Here is a 17,484-nt window from a genome sequence, read left to right as displayed (position 1 = left end):
TCTGAGGCGGCTCTCTCCTTCCATCTTCACATGGCTCTTGGGATTGAGCGCTGGTCACTATAGCTTTCACAGTGAGGCGTCTTACTTGCTGAGCCATTTCACTGCCTTTTGTTGGCTTTGGGTTATTCATTTTTTTATGACTTCATATCGGCTGCTATAGATTACAAAACAGACCTGTAACTTTTTCATCTTCACAAAGATGATGTGAACTATAAACTCCTAACCATATAGGACCATCTACAAACATTATCAACTTGAAAGATGTGGTAGTGCTTTCATTTTTAGGAACCTACACAGAATCTACAAGAGAAACCAGAAGAGAAGGAAGACAGGGATGAGAATATGAATGGAAAACTTGCAGTAACCTGGACATTTATCATTTCTTACAAACAGTCTTCTTTTTTTTTGATAATCTGAATCCCCATCTGGTATCTGTTCAGCCCTAAGAACTTCTTCTAGCATCACAGAGCAGGCAGGCATGCTGCCAGCAACTCTCCTTCACCTCAGAGTCTTCAGTTGGCTTTTATCCTGAGAGCTCTCCTCACCTGACAGGGAATTCTGGGTTCACACTTTCTGTTTAGCACTTTAAAGCGTCTGTCCCAGCCTCTCTGCCACCATGGTTACCGTGTAAGCAGGGAAGGTAACCATCCACTTGTTTGCTCCTACAGACCCGTGCTACCATGGACTGTGTAGCTCTGTTTGCTGTGTCTGCGTTGCTGCTTGTCAACTGTTTTGATGCCAGTGCTTCTCAACATGAGATTCCCTGTGCTTACCTAACTGCTTGCTGTCAGCATCTAGATCTGTAGACCTCTGTTTTTCCCCCATTTGGGATTTGTGTATAGTTTCCATTGCTTGCCTGAGACAACTCATCTCTCTACTGAAATTTTCATGCATTGAAAACATGTGTTATCTGTGAAAAAATGGAGAAGTGTTATTAGTAGTTACTTCAAAAATCCTTGTCTGTAAGTTCTAACATCTGGTTCATCTTGGGGTTGAGCTTAATTGATTTTCTTTTATGTAGAGAATGTGTTCCATTTTCTTGATTCCTTCGATGTCGGAAAAATTTGGACTGTATCCTGAATAAAGTTACTGTTAAGTTGTTGAGCATCTCCGTATTTTGAGCAGGCTTTGGTTTCTGGGCAGCCCTCCCCATTCTTGACTGAGACCTAAGAGCTGATTCTGCAGGTGTGGATCAAGGTCTAGTCGTGGCTGTGGGTCTCAGGAACTCCTCTTTCTCTTCTGTGGTTCCTCCATGATTTTTAGGGTTTAGGACCCCATGTTCCTTCCCTTACTGATTCTCCAGGCCAGAGAGGCTGCCAGTTTCCCATGTGTTCCCTAGTTCTGCTGTGTGGGCACGGGCTACAGTTAGACCAAGCTTTCAAAAGGGTAGAGAGACAAAAACATAGCTTGCTATTTCTCGTCTTCCAGTGGGATAGCCCTTCCTGAGTCTGTGCCTATATTCATTCTTCCAGATCTCTAGGGCTGCGCTTTTTAGTCTTACCTCAGATTTCTGGCCTTTGGCATGGCTGATTTAGGTCAGTGTCTTACATACTGCTCAGGAATCAGGCTGACATTTGGAGGAATACAATGTGGGAGCCGTCTGCTGCCTTTCAGGATTCTACTTCTCTCTGCAGCATCCAGCTTTCTCAAGTTGACTTTGGTAGTTTCCCAGGCTGGAAAGAGTCTGAGTTCTTCATTAAGAGCAACTGCCTTACCCTGCTGTGACTACCTGGCTGATACTTGGTTCCAGGGTAAAAACTATGGAAATGGAAACTATAAAGCCTCCATCTCCCTTCTTCTAAATGAGTGCAGACTTCAGCAGACTCCAGGAGTCCACTTCATTCACCAGCCAGCTCCTTTGTGGGGTGACGTTTTGTGTTATTTGCTCACACACTGTAGTAGTTTTCTGTGGGGATATTAATTGGTTGATTCTCAGATCAGCATACCTGAAAGAAGTAACTTAATTCTCAAGCTGACTTTTGACCACATAGCAGTATTTAGTGAGTGACTCTTCTGTGCAATGAGAAGTCAGAATGGGGTTAGAAATAGAAAACACACCAGGGAATCCAGGATGAAGAGAGATGAAAACAGTTGCACACAGGGCATCATGGGATATAAGTGGTACAAATGGTTAATAAGGGCCTGGAGATGGCGTGTTCTGTCTACTGTCCAAGGAAACAGGAAGGAGAACCTACAAGAGTATAAGTGCTGCTTTCCCAGTGCCCAGCTCACAGGAAAAGGCTTCAGATGTGATGGGTGTAGGCAGGAGGGAGAGAGAATCACCATGGGTATCTATTGTAGGAAGGACAAATTAATCTAACTTTGTGCATGTATGAGAGAGAGAGAGAGAGACAGAGAGAGAGAGAGACACAGAGAGAGAGAGAGAGAGAGAGAGAGAGAGAGAGAGAGAGAGAGAGACTCCTTATGCAATTAATGACAACAATGAAAATATTCTAAAAATGTCACTTAAGAAACGAAGGCTTTTAAAACCATTGCTGGGCTGGAGCTGGCCCAGTGGGTAAAGCGCTTGCTGCACAAGCCCGATGGACTGAGCTCAGTGCTGCAGAACCCAGAAGAGGCTGGAGAGGTAGTGCATGTGTCTAATTTCCTGGGAGGAGGGAGGCAGAGACATGGAAATCATGAGAAATCATGAGAAGCTCAAGGGGCCAGCTCACTTGGTGTGTACATCAGCAAACGGTAAGGAATCTATCTCAAACAAGGAAGAAGGTAAGGTCTGACACTTGAGGTTGACTTCTGACCTCCACACATGCACTATGACACATTCACACAAACACACACTTCCCCACACCACAAAGTAACCTCATTTAGTGTGAACTGGCTATCACTTTTAATTATGATTTACCAAGTTATTCAACAATTTACTATTTGCACTGAAAGAAAAGTTATCTTCTGATTACATTTTCCTTGAAAATATCGCCTAATTTTCAAATGCCACCCATGGAAACATTCTTAATCCTCCGATGACATAGATAATTAACTGAATCCGTGACAGGGACATCCAGGAACCTTATATACTCATGCACATGCAGTGGCAGTGATCACAACAGGGCTGGATGACTTCTGTTCCCTTCAGTCTGTTCAAACTATTCCCAGCCAGCAAGATGGGAGCTAGCAGGAGCCTGCTGAGCCGTGGGCACAGAGAACAAGAGCTCTGAGTCACAGCTATTGATGTGGCTGTGGAAAGAAGGACATGCTAGAGTCATGTCTACTAGACCCTAGAAGAGAACCAAGCAGCCCAGGACCCCAGAGCTTGCTCTTTACTCTCACTTATGCAGACGTCCGGAGACCACAGGGAGCCTCTGCTGCCTTTCTCATGGAGCACTAGTAAAAAGAATGTTTAGATTGACGTTAATACTATTTACTCTGAACAGCCCAGTTGTTTAATTGTATAGACAGATTTAGCCAATGAGTATACATTCCCACACACACTATTATGCAAATATTTTAGAAGACTATGTCAAATTATATTTGATGGAAAACTATCTTATTTGGTTGAATGCCAGTTACTATGTCACGGGCTTCTAGATCTTTGTGTTTACTTGTTCAAAACTGGAAGAATAATTCTACATATCTAGTTTTTAGTTTTCAATAAAAGGAAAAATGTCAAAACGTTAAGCTCATATGATTCTTTTAGTCTAAGGTAGTAAAAAAACCTGAAATTTAATGCTTAATATTTATGATAAACCACCATGTAGACATTATTTGCATTTCCATAGAAGTATATTTATTAAAATAGTATTTCCAATTTAAAATCTATTCCTACAAACCTATCACATGTACGCCAATATTGTATTATACATATATGAACAAACTGCCCCGAATGATTCTGATCATGTTTAGGTGGTATACCAAGACTATTCAATGCACACAGCCTTTTCAATCAACTTCAGATACTGCAGTATCCCGTGAACTGCATTGAACTCTCAAGGTTTTAGGTGATTTGTTTTATTATAAACACTCAGCTCCCCTAAGAATGATTAAAACAATGGAGGGAGCCTTGGCTCTAAAGCTAAGCAGCCCTTGTTCTGAGTAGCATCTGTGGTAATGACAGGTTCTCATTTAGATCAACAGAGCATGACTCACTACTTGCGAGTAAATGTAACTTCAGCTTCTCCTCTAGTGCAGGTGATGGATTGTTTTGTTTTCTGTTTTTAAACGGAACCATCCATCTTCCAACCTCTATAACCACAGAGTGCAAGGCAAGCTGAGCCCAGGGGTACATTTTTTTTTTTTTTTTTTTTTTTGCTATGTTCCAGAACAAAACTACTTGTCTGACTTAAAGGATTTACTTGTGACCTTGGCCTTAATAGTATATTACTCTAAACAAGGGTTAACTTCTCTGAAACCCCCAGAGAGCAACTAATTTCTCTATTGGCTATAACCATAAAAGGCTGCATTTCCATGTATATGTGACTGTCTTAAAGAATCATTTATTCTTAAGTACAGTACAATAGAAAGACAATACATCCACATATTGTGGCCTGCACTCTGCAATTCATTTTGGTCTAAGGTCAATGTTATAGGTCAAGCTTCACTATTTTCTATGGCCCATGGAAGGGTTCTTGGGCAAAGAGTGTTTATTAAAGGAACAAGAAAACAGATCAGGCATTGCAGTCTGTGTCAGAAGGGATCAAGGACACAGCTAGCAAAGGTAAGGTGAAAGACAGGCGCCGAGGCACACCAAGAAGAGACAAACAAGAAAGGTGCCTGGGCAGGGCAGAGGCAGAGCCCAATGAGTTAGTTGTTGATGGAAGAGAGGGAGGAGGTAAAGTTCTGGCAAAATATAGCTAAAGCTCCCAGCTTGGTCTGGAGCCTGGGGCACAGAAGATACAAGACTAATTTGCAGCATTCCAAAGAGCCAAGGAGTACTGAGAACAAGGTGGGGTGTGGCAAAGGACAAGGAAATCAACCCCAGGAGTTCACTGGCCAAAGCTAGAGAAATCTGGGCAAAAATAAGAAACATCAGCACCGAACTAAAAACCTACAGAGTGAACTACAAAGTCAGCCTTAGCAAATGTAGCCCAGTGGTGGGTTCCTCTGTCAGCCAGACCTGCTCTATGTGAGCAGGGGTTATTTGTTTTGTCCCCCACTGTAGCCATCGTGTCTAGAACAGAGCCAAGGACAGGGAGAGGCAGTTACAGGCATTAAGATTCTAGAAGATGGCAGAATACAATTTTGAAAAGAATATCTAAAGGTACAGAATTTTTGACTCCTCAACTCCTAGATGGGAACAGCCCCCCACTTCCTGCACAGAGTAGGTAACATGGGCAGCTCACTCCTCCACCCATTTTATGGACTGAGCCAGGCAGCTGGGGCTGCAGATCAGCTACTGGTTGGAGGGAAACACATTAGTGAAACACCTAAGACAGGGCAGAAGAGGACAAAACAACGGGAATAAAGTGCTCTGGGCATTTTACTGAGACATACATGGATACAAGAATAAAAGGAAAATCTTCATGCATCCTTTGAAATTCAACAGGGCCTTGAAGGAATGTTCAGGATCTGAGTAAGAAAAAGGCCAAGATAAAAGAAATGCCACCTCCAGATGACAGAAGAGGAGAAATGGGATGCCACCTGCAGATGAGATCCGAAGGAGCAAACTCACAAAGGGAGGCCAGGGAAGGACACACTGCAGAGTTGCCTGGAGCAAGGGGAGTGGGGAGGAAGAAGGCTGGGCAAGGAGCCGTAGGGTTCCTGAGCTGTCCCGAATCCCAGAGGAACTTCAGACTTTATCTGCTGGGAACAGGGCACTGCTCTACAAAACTTAGCATGGAAGCAGAAAAGACAGACTTCTGAACTCCAAGAATCACAAGAAATCTTTGGTATGATTCTGGGCAGGCCTCCATCATAAGACTTTGTGGCTGCGTGTGCATGCGTGCGTATATATATGCGTGTCACATACACACATGTGGTGTTGGCATCAGGAGTCTTGCTCTTCTGCTCTCTGTCTTACTCCTGAAGCAGGGTCTCTCAGCTGACCCCAGAGCTTACAGCTAGGCTAGCAGCCAGCTTGCTCTAAGGATACTTACTGTATTGACACTTTGTGAATGCTGCAGTTACAGTTAGGTACCACACCACCCAACATTTATACAGGTCTTGGAGCCTGGAACGCCTATCCTCACATCTATCCAATGAGCACGCCCCCAGCCCCTCCACCTTAACTTGTGAGACAGGGTCTCTTGTTGAATCTGGAGTTCAGGAACTTGGTCAGAGTAGCTAACCAATGGGCTCTGGGGATCCACTTGTCTTCACTACCCCAGCACCGGGGTTGCAGATTTCTCTCTGAGCTCAGCCTTTCCTACGGGTGCTGTGGATCTTTACACGTGTGCAGCAAGCAGTTTGCCCATGGAGCCGCCCTGCCAAGCTCCCACAGGACTTCTTTAAACTGAGCTCTCCTTTGCCATGGATTCGAGCCCTCGGGTCACATGATGCTCTCATGTGCTCCCAGACTTTGCTGCAGGTATGTAAGACACACCTTAAAGTGAACAAAAGCTCTCTTGGCCAATTCCTACCCCACTGATTGTGTGCCTGATTCTTCTGTGACATAAGCCTCGCAGTGGCTGCTCATGGTATCTCCCGGGATCCTCTCTTCCTCAGGTTTCACATCCTCTCCTCCTCATTTCATGTGATTTACATCTCTTTGCTGTAACTGCTTCTTTGGCTCACATTTGGGCTTACTAACATAATGCTAAATATGATCTCAGACTAATCCTAACGGACAAGTTCGGAAACCATAATGACCCAGGGCCCAGGCTAGCACAGAGTGAAACGTTGCCTGGAGAAAGGCTGCTTTGGTGAACCATGTAGGTGGGCTCAGCTTTGCATTCAAACATTACTGAGTGTCTTGAGGTCTTAGCTATGTCATCTAGAAGGCTGTGGTGACAACAGGAACAGTTCATTGCTATAGAAACAGTCAGGAAAGTACCTTACAGCATTACTATTATTGTAGAATTTAAGTTCTAAAGTTTATTGACAAGTTACATTTGCCAGAATTTTGAGAAACAGTGTCAAAGATTAAAAAAACTGGCACAGCATGGAAAAAATTAGTATAGAGACTGTACTAGGAAAACTAGAAATAGATTTCAGTGTTCTGGTCACTTTTATGTCAACCTGACACAGGCTAAAGTCAGCTGGGAAGAGGGACTCTCAATTGAGAAAATGCCTCCATAGAACTGGCTTGTGGGTAAGCCTGTGGCGTGGTTCTCACTGAGTGATGTAGGAGGGCCCAGTTCACTGTGGGTGAGGCCATTCCTAGACTGGTGTTTCGGGGTAATTAAGAAAGCAGGCGAAGCAAGGTAGGAGTAGCAAGCCAGCAAGGAGCACTCCTCCATGGCTTCTGGATCATCTTCTGCTTCCAGGGTCCAGGTTCCTGACTAGACCTCCCTGGATGATGGATTACAAGCTGTAAAAAGAAATAAACCCTTTCTCCAAGGTGCTTTTGGTAACGGTGATTTATCAGCAGCAGAAACCCTAACCAAGACATCCGACAATCCTAGTATTGGTATTGTTTTAGTTAGGGTTTTATTGCTGTGAAGAGACACCATGACCACTGTAAATCTTATAAAGAAAAACACTTAATTAGAGCTGGCTTATAGTTTCCGAGGTTTAGTCCATTATTGTCACAACAGGAAACATGGCGGCATGCAGGCAGACATGGTGCTAGAGGAGGAGCTGAGAACTCTACATCTTGATCCACGGGAGCAGGAGAGACTGCCCCACTAGGCCTAGCATGAGCATGAGACCCTAAAAGTCCCCACAGTCACATGCTTACTCCAACAAGGCCACACCTCCTAATAGTGTCACTCCCCATGGGCCCAGCATTCAAACACTTGAGTCTACGGAGGCCACTCCTATTCAAACCACCACAGGTAGACATCTAAAATAGTCACGTGCACTTCCCTGCCTCACTCTTTATGATAGTCACGAGTAGAATCAACCCAGAGGCTGTGGATGAGCGACTGGCTAAGGAAATGCGGTACACATACACAGTGGAGCATTACTCAACTGTAAACAATGCTGCCATCTACAGCAACGTGGCTGGAAGACAGAAGTAAGCCACACAAAGACAAGCATCGGCTGTTTTTACTAATACATGGAAGTACAGCACTGATCTGTCTCTGAGAAGCAGAGAGTGTAGAACAGTGCTTACCAGAGCCCAGCAAGGGTGTGTGGGAGGACGATGGGTGATGGAAATACTGGGCGAGCCATGTTTAGCAGAGGAGAATTACTACAGTTGGGACTAAGTGAACACTTCCTATCAGCTTGTAGAGACAATTTGTGAATGCTCCTAGAACAAATAGCCAATGTCTGAGGTGACAGATACGCCACTACCCTGATCTGATCCCACACATGAACACTTGCACTAAAATGTAAGTATGTACATTTACTGTGTCAAGTAAAAAGTACAGTAAAAAAAAAATCAAATAAAAGGACTAGCACCTCTCTTGCTATTCATTTACTTACCTTGGACTTTGTTTAAAGGACACATTCAACCAACACGATGAAGGAGACAGAAGAAGCCTTACTGGTGATGGGAGGGTACGCAACTGTAACTGTGTCCTCTCCTTCTGCACTAGAGACCCCAGCCTGCTCCTTGCCTCCCTGGATTGATGTAACTCCCAGCAGAGTCTGCAGCTGTCTGAGCAGGCTCATGCTGCTCCTTCTGCCTCTTACACACAGTGCAGGGAGCGGCCTTGCTGCTTCTCAGGATGAGTTGCAGCGTCTTTAGACAGACCTTGTGCTGCACTGTGTGTGTGTGTGTGGGGGGGGTGTCACTGAACACGCTCCCTTTCCCTTTCATTCTATGCAGTCGGGCAGTGACTGAGAGCCTGGTATGGCATTTCCCAGCAGGGCTCTGCAGGAATTAGCCTTAGGCTGTGGCAATGAAGGTGGTATGTGTATACTCTGAAGGGCACAGGAAACCCAGGTCCAGTGTCAAGGCTTCAGCTGAAGCCTTGCCAGCTGCTCCTGCACCCCCACTTTGATGTTCCAGGCAAACTAGGTCACTGGTGGGAACAGCCTTGCAGTTTCTGTGGTTTCCCTTCATTGCGCCCCCTCAGGCTTTTTTGAGATTTTGAGTTCTTTATATTAAGTCAGTATCTACTAAAATCATGAGTTTTACTTCTCTTGACAGGTTTGGTAGGGTAAACAGAAGCTACCCAAGTACATAGGACTTCTTGAGAGGCACTGAAGTGATCCAGAGCTCTCAAGGAGCTGCTGCAAACTTCAGCATCTCTGGCTGCCACCGACAACCTCTGCCACCTACTGCAAGACAGGAGCTACAGTGTGGATACAGAATGTTCTCAGAGGGCCCCATACTAAGGGCTTGGTGTCCTGCTTGTGGAGCAGCTGAGCAAATGGAAAGCACTGAGAGGGATTGGGTAGGTTTTCAGGTTACTGGGGGACACTGTAGTCCCAGGTGTTTCTTCTTCTGTTCCCTGGCTTTGAATGAGGCACAAAACTTAGTTCTGTCACGAGCCTCTGTCATCACACGCTGTCTCATGATTAACACAAAAGCACAAAGAGACAGAGCCAACTGATCCACAGGCTGAAACGACTACAACAAATCTCTTTTTGTCAGTTGATTACTTTAGGCATTTTGTTACAGTAACAAGAAGCTGACTTAAAGCTAGCTCGCTCTCTCTCTCTCTCTCTCTCTCTCTCTCTCTCTCTCTCTCTCTCTCTCTCTCTGTGTGTGTGTGTGTGTCTATCTGCCTGTCTGTCTGGGGAATGCAAGGATCTTGCTCTCCTCTGTGGCCCAGCAGACTAGAGAGGGGGCCAGGGATGCCGAGCTGAAAACGCCTTTCTCAGATTTGTTTTTAAGACACTGTTGACGACTGGATGGGCAACTGTGTTTAAATTCTACCCTCCTGAGCAACACTCTTCCTTGCTACAGCTACATGTACTTGCAGCATGTAGCAATGCCTTGCTTCTGGCCTACAGATATCACAATGTTCTTTGCCATGTACTGAGAAATAAATTATCTTCTTTGGTGTATAAAACATCTGCACCTTGAGACAATGCTTCTCGGCCTGTGGTCATGATACTCTGTGGGGTGTGTAGTGTCAAACGACTCTTTCACAGGGTTGCCTAAGACCATCAGGAAGCACAGAATTTACATTATAAGTCACAACAGCAGTAAGATGATAGCTATGGAGCAGCAACAAAAATCATTTTATGGCTAAGGTCACTCCAGCAGAACCACTGCCCTAAGAGTTCAGGACAGGGCCAGGGACTTTCAGCCACTTCAGGAGCACCTCTGCCATTCAAATGTGAAGTATTTTCTTGACATGCAGTATCTCCCCCTTTTCCGTAAAGTACTTTTCTTTCCATTACTGTATAAAGGCGTACAGTAAGCAGTGGACGGACCACAAGCTAGCGCTTTGGAGCCAGACTGCCTGGGTCTGACTCAGGCACTTCCTGGTTGGAATGCTCTAGCTAAATGAATCTTTCCATACTAGTCTCTTCACCTGACGACTTCAGCTGTTAACACCAGCTGCTTTAGAAGGGTGTTGAGTGAGGTGGTACACTTAGATGCTGAAGTCCCAGTATGACACAGGGAGGCACTCACAAACATCAGGCACCGTAGTATTGGTACCACCATCACTGCTGCCTTCCCATTAGCCTTTTGTGATGTCTGTATAATTTGTTTGACTGAATTAAAAATACACCTGTTAACTATGAGTTGCTTGTGGGGTGTGCAGGGCTTACTCGTGGGGTGTACAGCGATGTAAACGCATATCTGATTATTCTCTTACGAACTGTGGTTTTGGTATCAGGATACAGCAGAGGGAATATTTACATATTCTGACATATGAGCACTGGTAAGCAGCATGAGTCTCAGTAATGGCTGCTGGAGGCTGAGATGTATGTGCCTCAAGTGACCCACAGCCAGTATCATGGACAGTTCTTCAGCTGGCTTACCTTCAGTCTGTCTTTGGGCAGCGCCACAACGCCTTGTTTAATGATTTCCAAGACCCTTTCCACTGACAGCTCAGCTCCAGCTTGTAGCAGTCTTGAGCTAAAGAAGGAGATCACCTGCAAAGAAAGAGTCATTAACACAGATTTATTGACTGTATTTTATGGGATTTGCCTGCATGTATGTATGTGCATCATATGTATCCCTGTTGTCCACGGAGGTCAGAAGACGGCATCAGAGGTCCAGGAACTGGAGTTACATGTGGTTCTTAGTGGCATGTGGGTGTTGGAAACTGAACCCAGGGCCTCTGCAAGAGCAGCCAGTGCTCAACCTCGGAGCCATCTTCCCTGCCTGGAAGTTATTGTTTATCAATTTTTTTTTTATAGTCCTCCTACCTCAGCCTCCCAAGCAGCCAGGATTATAGGCGTAATACAAAAGGCAAACACTGAACCACGAAGTTGCCGGAAATGGATTTTCAGTGAAGCCCTTCTCACCTAAAGTCAAGCCTTCCTACTTCCACTTTTAAGGGACCTGGACTTCGCTTTATCTGACCTCCTAGCCATTGTCCTCTCTACAGGGTTGATGGCAACCATGTGTCTGCCCTGAATCAGGGTCCAGCTACCCCCCATGCTGTCCTGTGTTCTGCTTGTTGCTCATTTTAGAGGAGTGCTGTAGCAGATGGGAAAGGAAGGCAGAATCTTCAGTGTGTCAATTTCCAAGCTTGATAAGAAACCCCAGAAAAAGTCGTACAGGAAAATAATTTTAATGGCTAAAATGTATTTGGGAATTATCTATGATTTGAATTCATTTGTAGCATTCCTAACCGCAGTCACCAAGGATATCAACAGCAAGCTTCTGTTTGGTGTCACCATATAGCCTGAGCTATGCAGTAAAATGCTAACATATAGCTCCAGTCCAGATCACTGAAAATTTATAATTGGAAATTAAAGGTAGTGGGGTAGGGGGGTCTTATGTGGGTGAAGTTTGTCTTGCAACTATGAGGACCAGAGTTTAGTTTGTGGGACTCACATAAGAAATCCAGATGTGGTGGTCCATGCTTATAACCCCAATGCTAGGGAATCAGAGGCAAGAGGATTCCTGGTGCTTGCTGGCCAGCCAGCCTACTGTACTTGGTGAATGCCAGGTCACTGAGAAACTCAGTCTCAGAAAAGAAAAGAAAAGAAAAACAAAGGAAGGAAGAAAGGTGCTGTGTTGTCCTTGAAGGGTGGTGTAGAGGTCACCCTGGGTCTCCACACATGTGCATGTGCACACAGAAACATAAACATACACACTGAAATAAACACAAGGCCAGCTGGCAGCAAAGCTGGAGATGTAGTTTAAGCATTAGAATGCTGGATAGCTTATATGAAGTCCCGGTCTCAAGCTCAAGTTCTGCAGAACCCATGCCAACCAAGCAGTCCAGCAAACCATACAGAATGGCATCCGAGGCTCCCAGGGAGGTGCTATTAAAGCCACAGTGTTACAGAGCAGCAAGACTGCTGACCTGTTCACTCAGAAGGGTAACAGTGCTTTTAGTCAGACATGCAAAAATGTAAACATTTGTTTCCAAAGGCTGAACATCTGGCTGAGAAAGCTCAGCAGGTACAGGCTCTTGTCACCATGTCAGATGATTTGAGTCCCATCTCTGAGACCCACACGGTGGAGGGAGAGAACCAGTTCCCCCCAAAAAATGTAAAAGATTTTAAAATGTTGAACTCCCCCCCCTTTTTTGCTTCCTCCATGGCTTCTATTTCACATGTAACACAAAATTTTGAAAATATTTACATGTTTTCTTTGAAATATCTCTCATAAGTACTTACTCTTGAAGAGTACTGGTGTTTCTCTTAAGTGTTTTAGTAGACAGTTACGCTGTGCAAATGCCACAGGAATATTTTCACTCTGGGAAAAAGACACTACTCTGGCTATTGGCAAGTGTGCACCTCTCAGCTCATGCAAGAAGCGATCACAAGGAAGCCAGCAACTTTACTAATTGCTTATTTTGCCCACAGTAGGTTGGCTTTTCATATGTGTTAAGTACAATTTCAGGATTTTGGGGACTGTGGGATTGAGGCTCTGTTCACAGTGTCCATGGCACATGAAGGGTTTTACTATATAGCATAGCGACTAAGAGCTGAAGATAGGTACAACACAAGGAGAAAACGCATTACCAAAGGTCTGCTAGAATCCTACTTTAAAATATACAGAAGGGTTGGTAAGAGGGCAGAGCTGATAAAGGAACAGCCTTTGATCTACATTCAATCCCTGGGACCCATCTAAAAGTGTCATGCAGGTACACACATACACCTGATACACACAACAATAATAAATTAAAAATAAAATATGCAACAAAGATATACAAAATGGTTAAAAAATTTATAAATATTGGCAGTTCCTTGTGATTTAGCCTCACAAATTGAAAAATTAATTAAAATTAATTTCTTTGGTCAAAACCATTTAGATGAATTAGTTTATGACTAAAACTCTGAATGGATAGCTGAGCTTTACAGTTCTGAACATTTACTAAAGGCTGGATGATGCTTGGCAGACATGGAGTGGCTTTCAAACACATGAGATCGGCAGAAGCAACCATGAAGCTTCATGAAATACTGACCCTGGGCCTGGTCAGGGACTCTCCAACTGATGTCCCAGGTGCTTCTGACAGTTCACCAGAAGCTAGGCCAGAGGGTCTCAAACTTTACTGACTAAATGTGAGTACAAGTTTATAAAAATAGTATATACCTGCAATAGGTTCTATTTGTTTATAAATGATGTAACATACTACATGCAGAATTAGCTAATAAGAGATTTCTTTTAAAAATTCTGTGTGCATGTTTTGCTTGCATGCATGTCCGTGCACCACATGCTTGCCTGATGCCCAAGGAGGACAGAAGAAGGCATCTGATTCCTTGGAGCTGCAGCTGCAAGACGGCTATGAACTACCAGTGTTGGGAACTGAACTCTGCAAGAGCAGCCGGTGCTCTTATCCACTGAGCAATCCATCTAGCACAGCATACAGTGAGGGTAAAAATACACGCACAGGACGTGGAGGTGGCTCAGTGGGGAAAGGTGCTCACTGCTAAGCCTGGTGACCTACTCGGAAACCCGTATCATGGAAGGAGAGAGCTGACTCCAGTGAGCTATCATCTAATTTACATTCACTGTGGCATGCCCACCATATGTATCCTCAGTGTAATACAAAACACAATTAACAATTGTGAGCAAAGACAAAAGAGCTAGATTTTAAAGAATTACTTTTTGGTGCTCATTAAGGTATTATTGAAGGAAAAGACCTGGGTAACTGGATATCATCATTCTTGGTAATCACAAAGGCTTTACATCAACTGCAAGCAAAATAGAATTCCTAGAAAGACACTTACTATGTTAATTTTATTCATCCATCGATCCATTTATGTATCTATCTATCTATCTATCTACTTATCTGTTTACTTAGAGACAGGGTTTCTCTCTATAGCTCTGGCTGTCCTGGATTGATTGACTGATTTATAGCAGTGTCTACTGTATAGCCCTGGCTATCCTGGGTGCTGGAATCAACAGTATGTGCCACCACACCCAGCAGACTCATTGCTTAATCCAGAGCACCAAACAGAAACCTTCCCACTCAGACTGATGGACCCACTTCTCGTGAGATTTCGTGGGAGTTTCACCCTTACTTCACAAGATGGCATCTGCTCTAGAAGGAGCCAATTTTGCATTGTTCTTTGTCACATGTGCTGATCTTACTGTATTTCTCTCAACTTGAGGGATAAGTATGACATTTTCCAAAGATTTCCTTAATTGAATTAAAATCCTATAGGAACACAATTATTTTTTCTTTCTTTCCTTCCTTCCATTTTTCTTTTCCCTTTCTTTCTTGGTTTATTTTCCTTCCTCCTTCCTTCCTCTCCTCCTCTTTTTGTGGTGGAATTCAGGTTTTGCATAGTCTAATCAAGAGGTCTTCTACTGAGGGACATCTCTAGCCACTAGACCAGTAAAATACAATGTAACACAGCACATGGGAGTATAAAGGGGGTAAGTCTGCCAAGTCCTGTGTCCTGAGGTTCTCCTTCCTTCCCTCAGACTGCCCAGAGTCTGGCCGTTCCCCTTGGCACACTGTCTTGGCATACTATCAAGGAAGAGCTGTACGACCAAGTCATGCCAGCCCACTGTCAATACCACCAGTAAGATGAAGTTTCTGTCTTTTCAGATGAAGAAATGAAGCTCTAATATGCCCTCCCATGATCTTAAGGAATACTGGTGCAACTTAGGGGAGGACCGCTGACCAAGACAGCAAAATGCTCACAATCAAAGCTAAGTGGAAGCTATGGCACTCATATTCCAGAGACACAAGAGGCCAACTGAAGCATGAGTTCTCACACATCACTTAACCAAATACAGAGATGAGGATGACAGGTCTGTTTTGTTCCCTCTGTGGCCTACACTGTCTGGCCTTAAGCCACTGAATAATTCCCCTTTCACCAGGAGAATGGCAGGGTAGTCACGTGGCTCTGGTGGCAAGTAAATTTCATTTACTTATTTATTGCTTATTTATTGTAAAAAAACTGCATCTTGCTTGCACGTTTAAAGTTAACGATCTTTAAGTATAATTTCTGCTTCATCAGGAGAGAGGAAGTAAACGTCTGCGGAGCCGATCACAAAGCCTGCAGTCTCTCTCTACTGTTTATCTAATGCCCACAGCGACTCTATGAGGCTGACAAAGTCTTTTCCTACAGATGACAGAGCCGTGAGCGGACAGAGTGTCAGGTGCAGCTGGAGCTGGGACACCCCTTCTAGTGTCACTAAATCTCCACCAATTCTCAGGTGACAAATGAAGCTCATGCTTGGGTGACTAAAATCCCCTGCCCTGGCACTAGGGACCAAGCACGGTCTTTCTTCCCGTACATTAGGCAAGTGCTCTGCCAACAAGTATGTTTTCAAAACAAACCAACCAAAGACCAGGGTCTCATGATGCATCCTAAACCGACCTAGAGCTGCAATCCTCAGTTATTTTGTTTCTTTCTTTCGATTAAACCCCCGCCTCTACCGCCCACTACACCTGTGTGTGTGTATGATGTGTGTTGTGGCACACATGATACAGTATGTGGATGGAGGTTAGAGGACAACTTTGTAGAGTGTGTGGGTTCTAGAAACCGAAGTCGGCCCTCCAGGCCCATGTGGTAAACGTCTTTATGTACCAAGACACCTTGAGGGCCCTTGTCTCGGCTTTGGAGTACTGAGATTACAGTTATATGTCAACATGCCCAGATAAGCTTAGTTTTTAAAATAGGAAATGGTTGAGATAAAAGATGAAATGTAGGTTGTTAAGCCAATATTTCAGACAAAATCAGAATTCAGTATTAGTAAAGATTGTAAAACAAATAATCCAGAAGATACGGAGTGGGTTTTTCTACTACCTGTTTAGACTTTTGGTTGCATTAGTAACTTCAGTGGTGATGCCTATGACAGGTAGTGTGGTTCCCATCAGCTCACACAACTAACAATCATGTCCAACCACCTGTTGTGAAATCAGTGAATGGTCACTCCCAGCACAAGTTTACAGCCATGAGCAGCTTTCCCAGGGCAGGCAAGGGTCAAAGGACCCAGACGTCTCAGTCAGGCAAACATTCGTTCTTACAAACTAGCCACTCTCCCAAGAATCAAAAGAAGTGCTAGTTTTTTTTTCTAAGATTTATTTTTATTAGTCTTAATTATGTATGTGTCTGTATGTAAGTACATGAAAGACTCCAGAACCATTTTTTTTTTTTTTAAAAAGATCTTTGTGTGGTAGTTTGAATAGGAACGTCCCCATAGAAAACCACATTTGAATGCTTACTCCATAGAGGGTGGCACTATTATGTGGGGCAGCCTTGTTGGAGAAAGTGTGTCCCTGTGGAGGTGTGCTTTCAGGTCTCATATGCTAAAGCTAGACCTAGTGTGGCAGTCTCCTGTTGCTGCCTGCCAATCTAGATGTAGAACTCTCAGCTCCTTCTCTATACCATGTCTGCCTGCATAGCACCATGCTTCCTGTCATGATGATGAACTAGCCCTCTGAAACGGTAAGCCAGACCCACTGAAATGTTTTCCTTTATAAGGGTTAGTGTTGTCATGGTGTCTCTTCACAGCAACAGAAAGCCTAACTAAGATACTTTGCTAGTACTGAGCTATGATTTTTGTCTGAAATGTTTGGCTCAAGAATCTACCTTACATCTTTCATCTCGAGCACTTCTTGTATCTGAGCTCACGCATGTGCACATCAAAGACGCCAGAGCCTCCTGGAGCTATACTCTAAGCAGTAAGGTTCCTGACATCGGGCTTGGGAATAGAACTTAGGTCCTCTAGAAGAGCAGTGTGTATGTTTTATTACTGAGCCACTGGGACAGGGTCTCACTCTGTAGCCCTGGCTGTTCCCAAAGTCACTATGCAGGGTGTCACTGTTCGTCTACTCTGGTGGGTTAATATACAGCACAACACAGTTCCCACAATTGCCGAATAGGGGTCAATAATGAGAAAGCAGGACAGAAGTCTGTTAAGTGAAACCTATGCACAAG

The 17,484-nt window shown here is 44.2% G+C and overlaps 1 protein-coding gene across 1 annotated transcript in view; it reads right to left on the bottom strand.

Annotated features, from left to right (window-relative positions):
- The window catches only part of Dym (dymeclin), a 269,849-nt gene that overhangs the window by 26,543 nt on the left and 225,822 nt on the right, over nt 1-17,484 (bottom strand). The window contains exon 16 of the mRNA XM_028783225.1: nt 10,945-11,058. Coding sequence (XP_028639058.1) covers nt 10,945-11,058 — 114 coding nt within the window. The remainder of the gene's footprint in view (nt 1-10,944; nt 11,059-17,484) is intronic.

Source organism: Grammomys surdaster, unplaced genomic scaffold (assembly GCF_004785775.1).
Source record: "Grammomys surdaster isolate TR1022 unplaced genomic scaffold, NIH_TR_1.0 1036, whole genome shotgun sequence".
NCBI classification, from domain to species: Eukaryota; Metazoa; Chordata; class Mammalia; order Rodentia; family Muridae; genus Grammomys; species Grammomys surdaster.
This window is presented reverse-complemented; position numbering and strand designations above follow the sequence as displayed.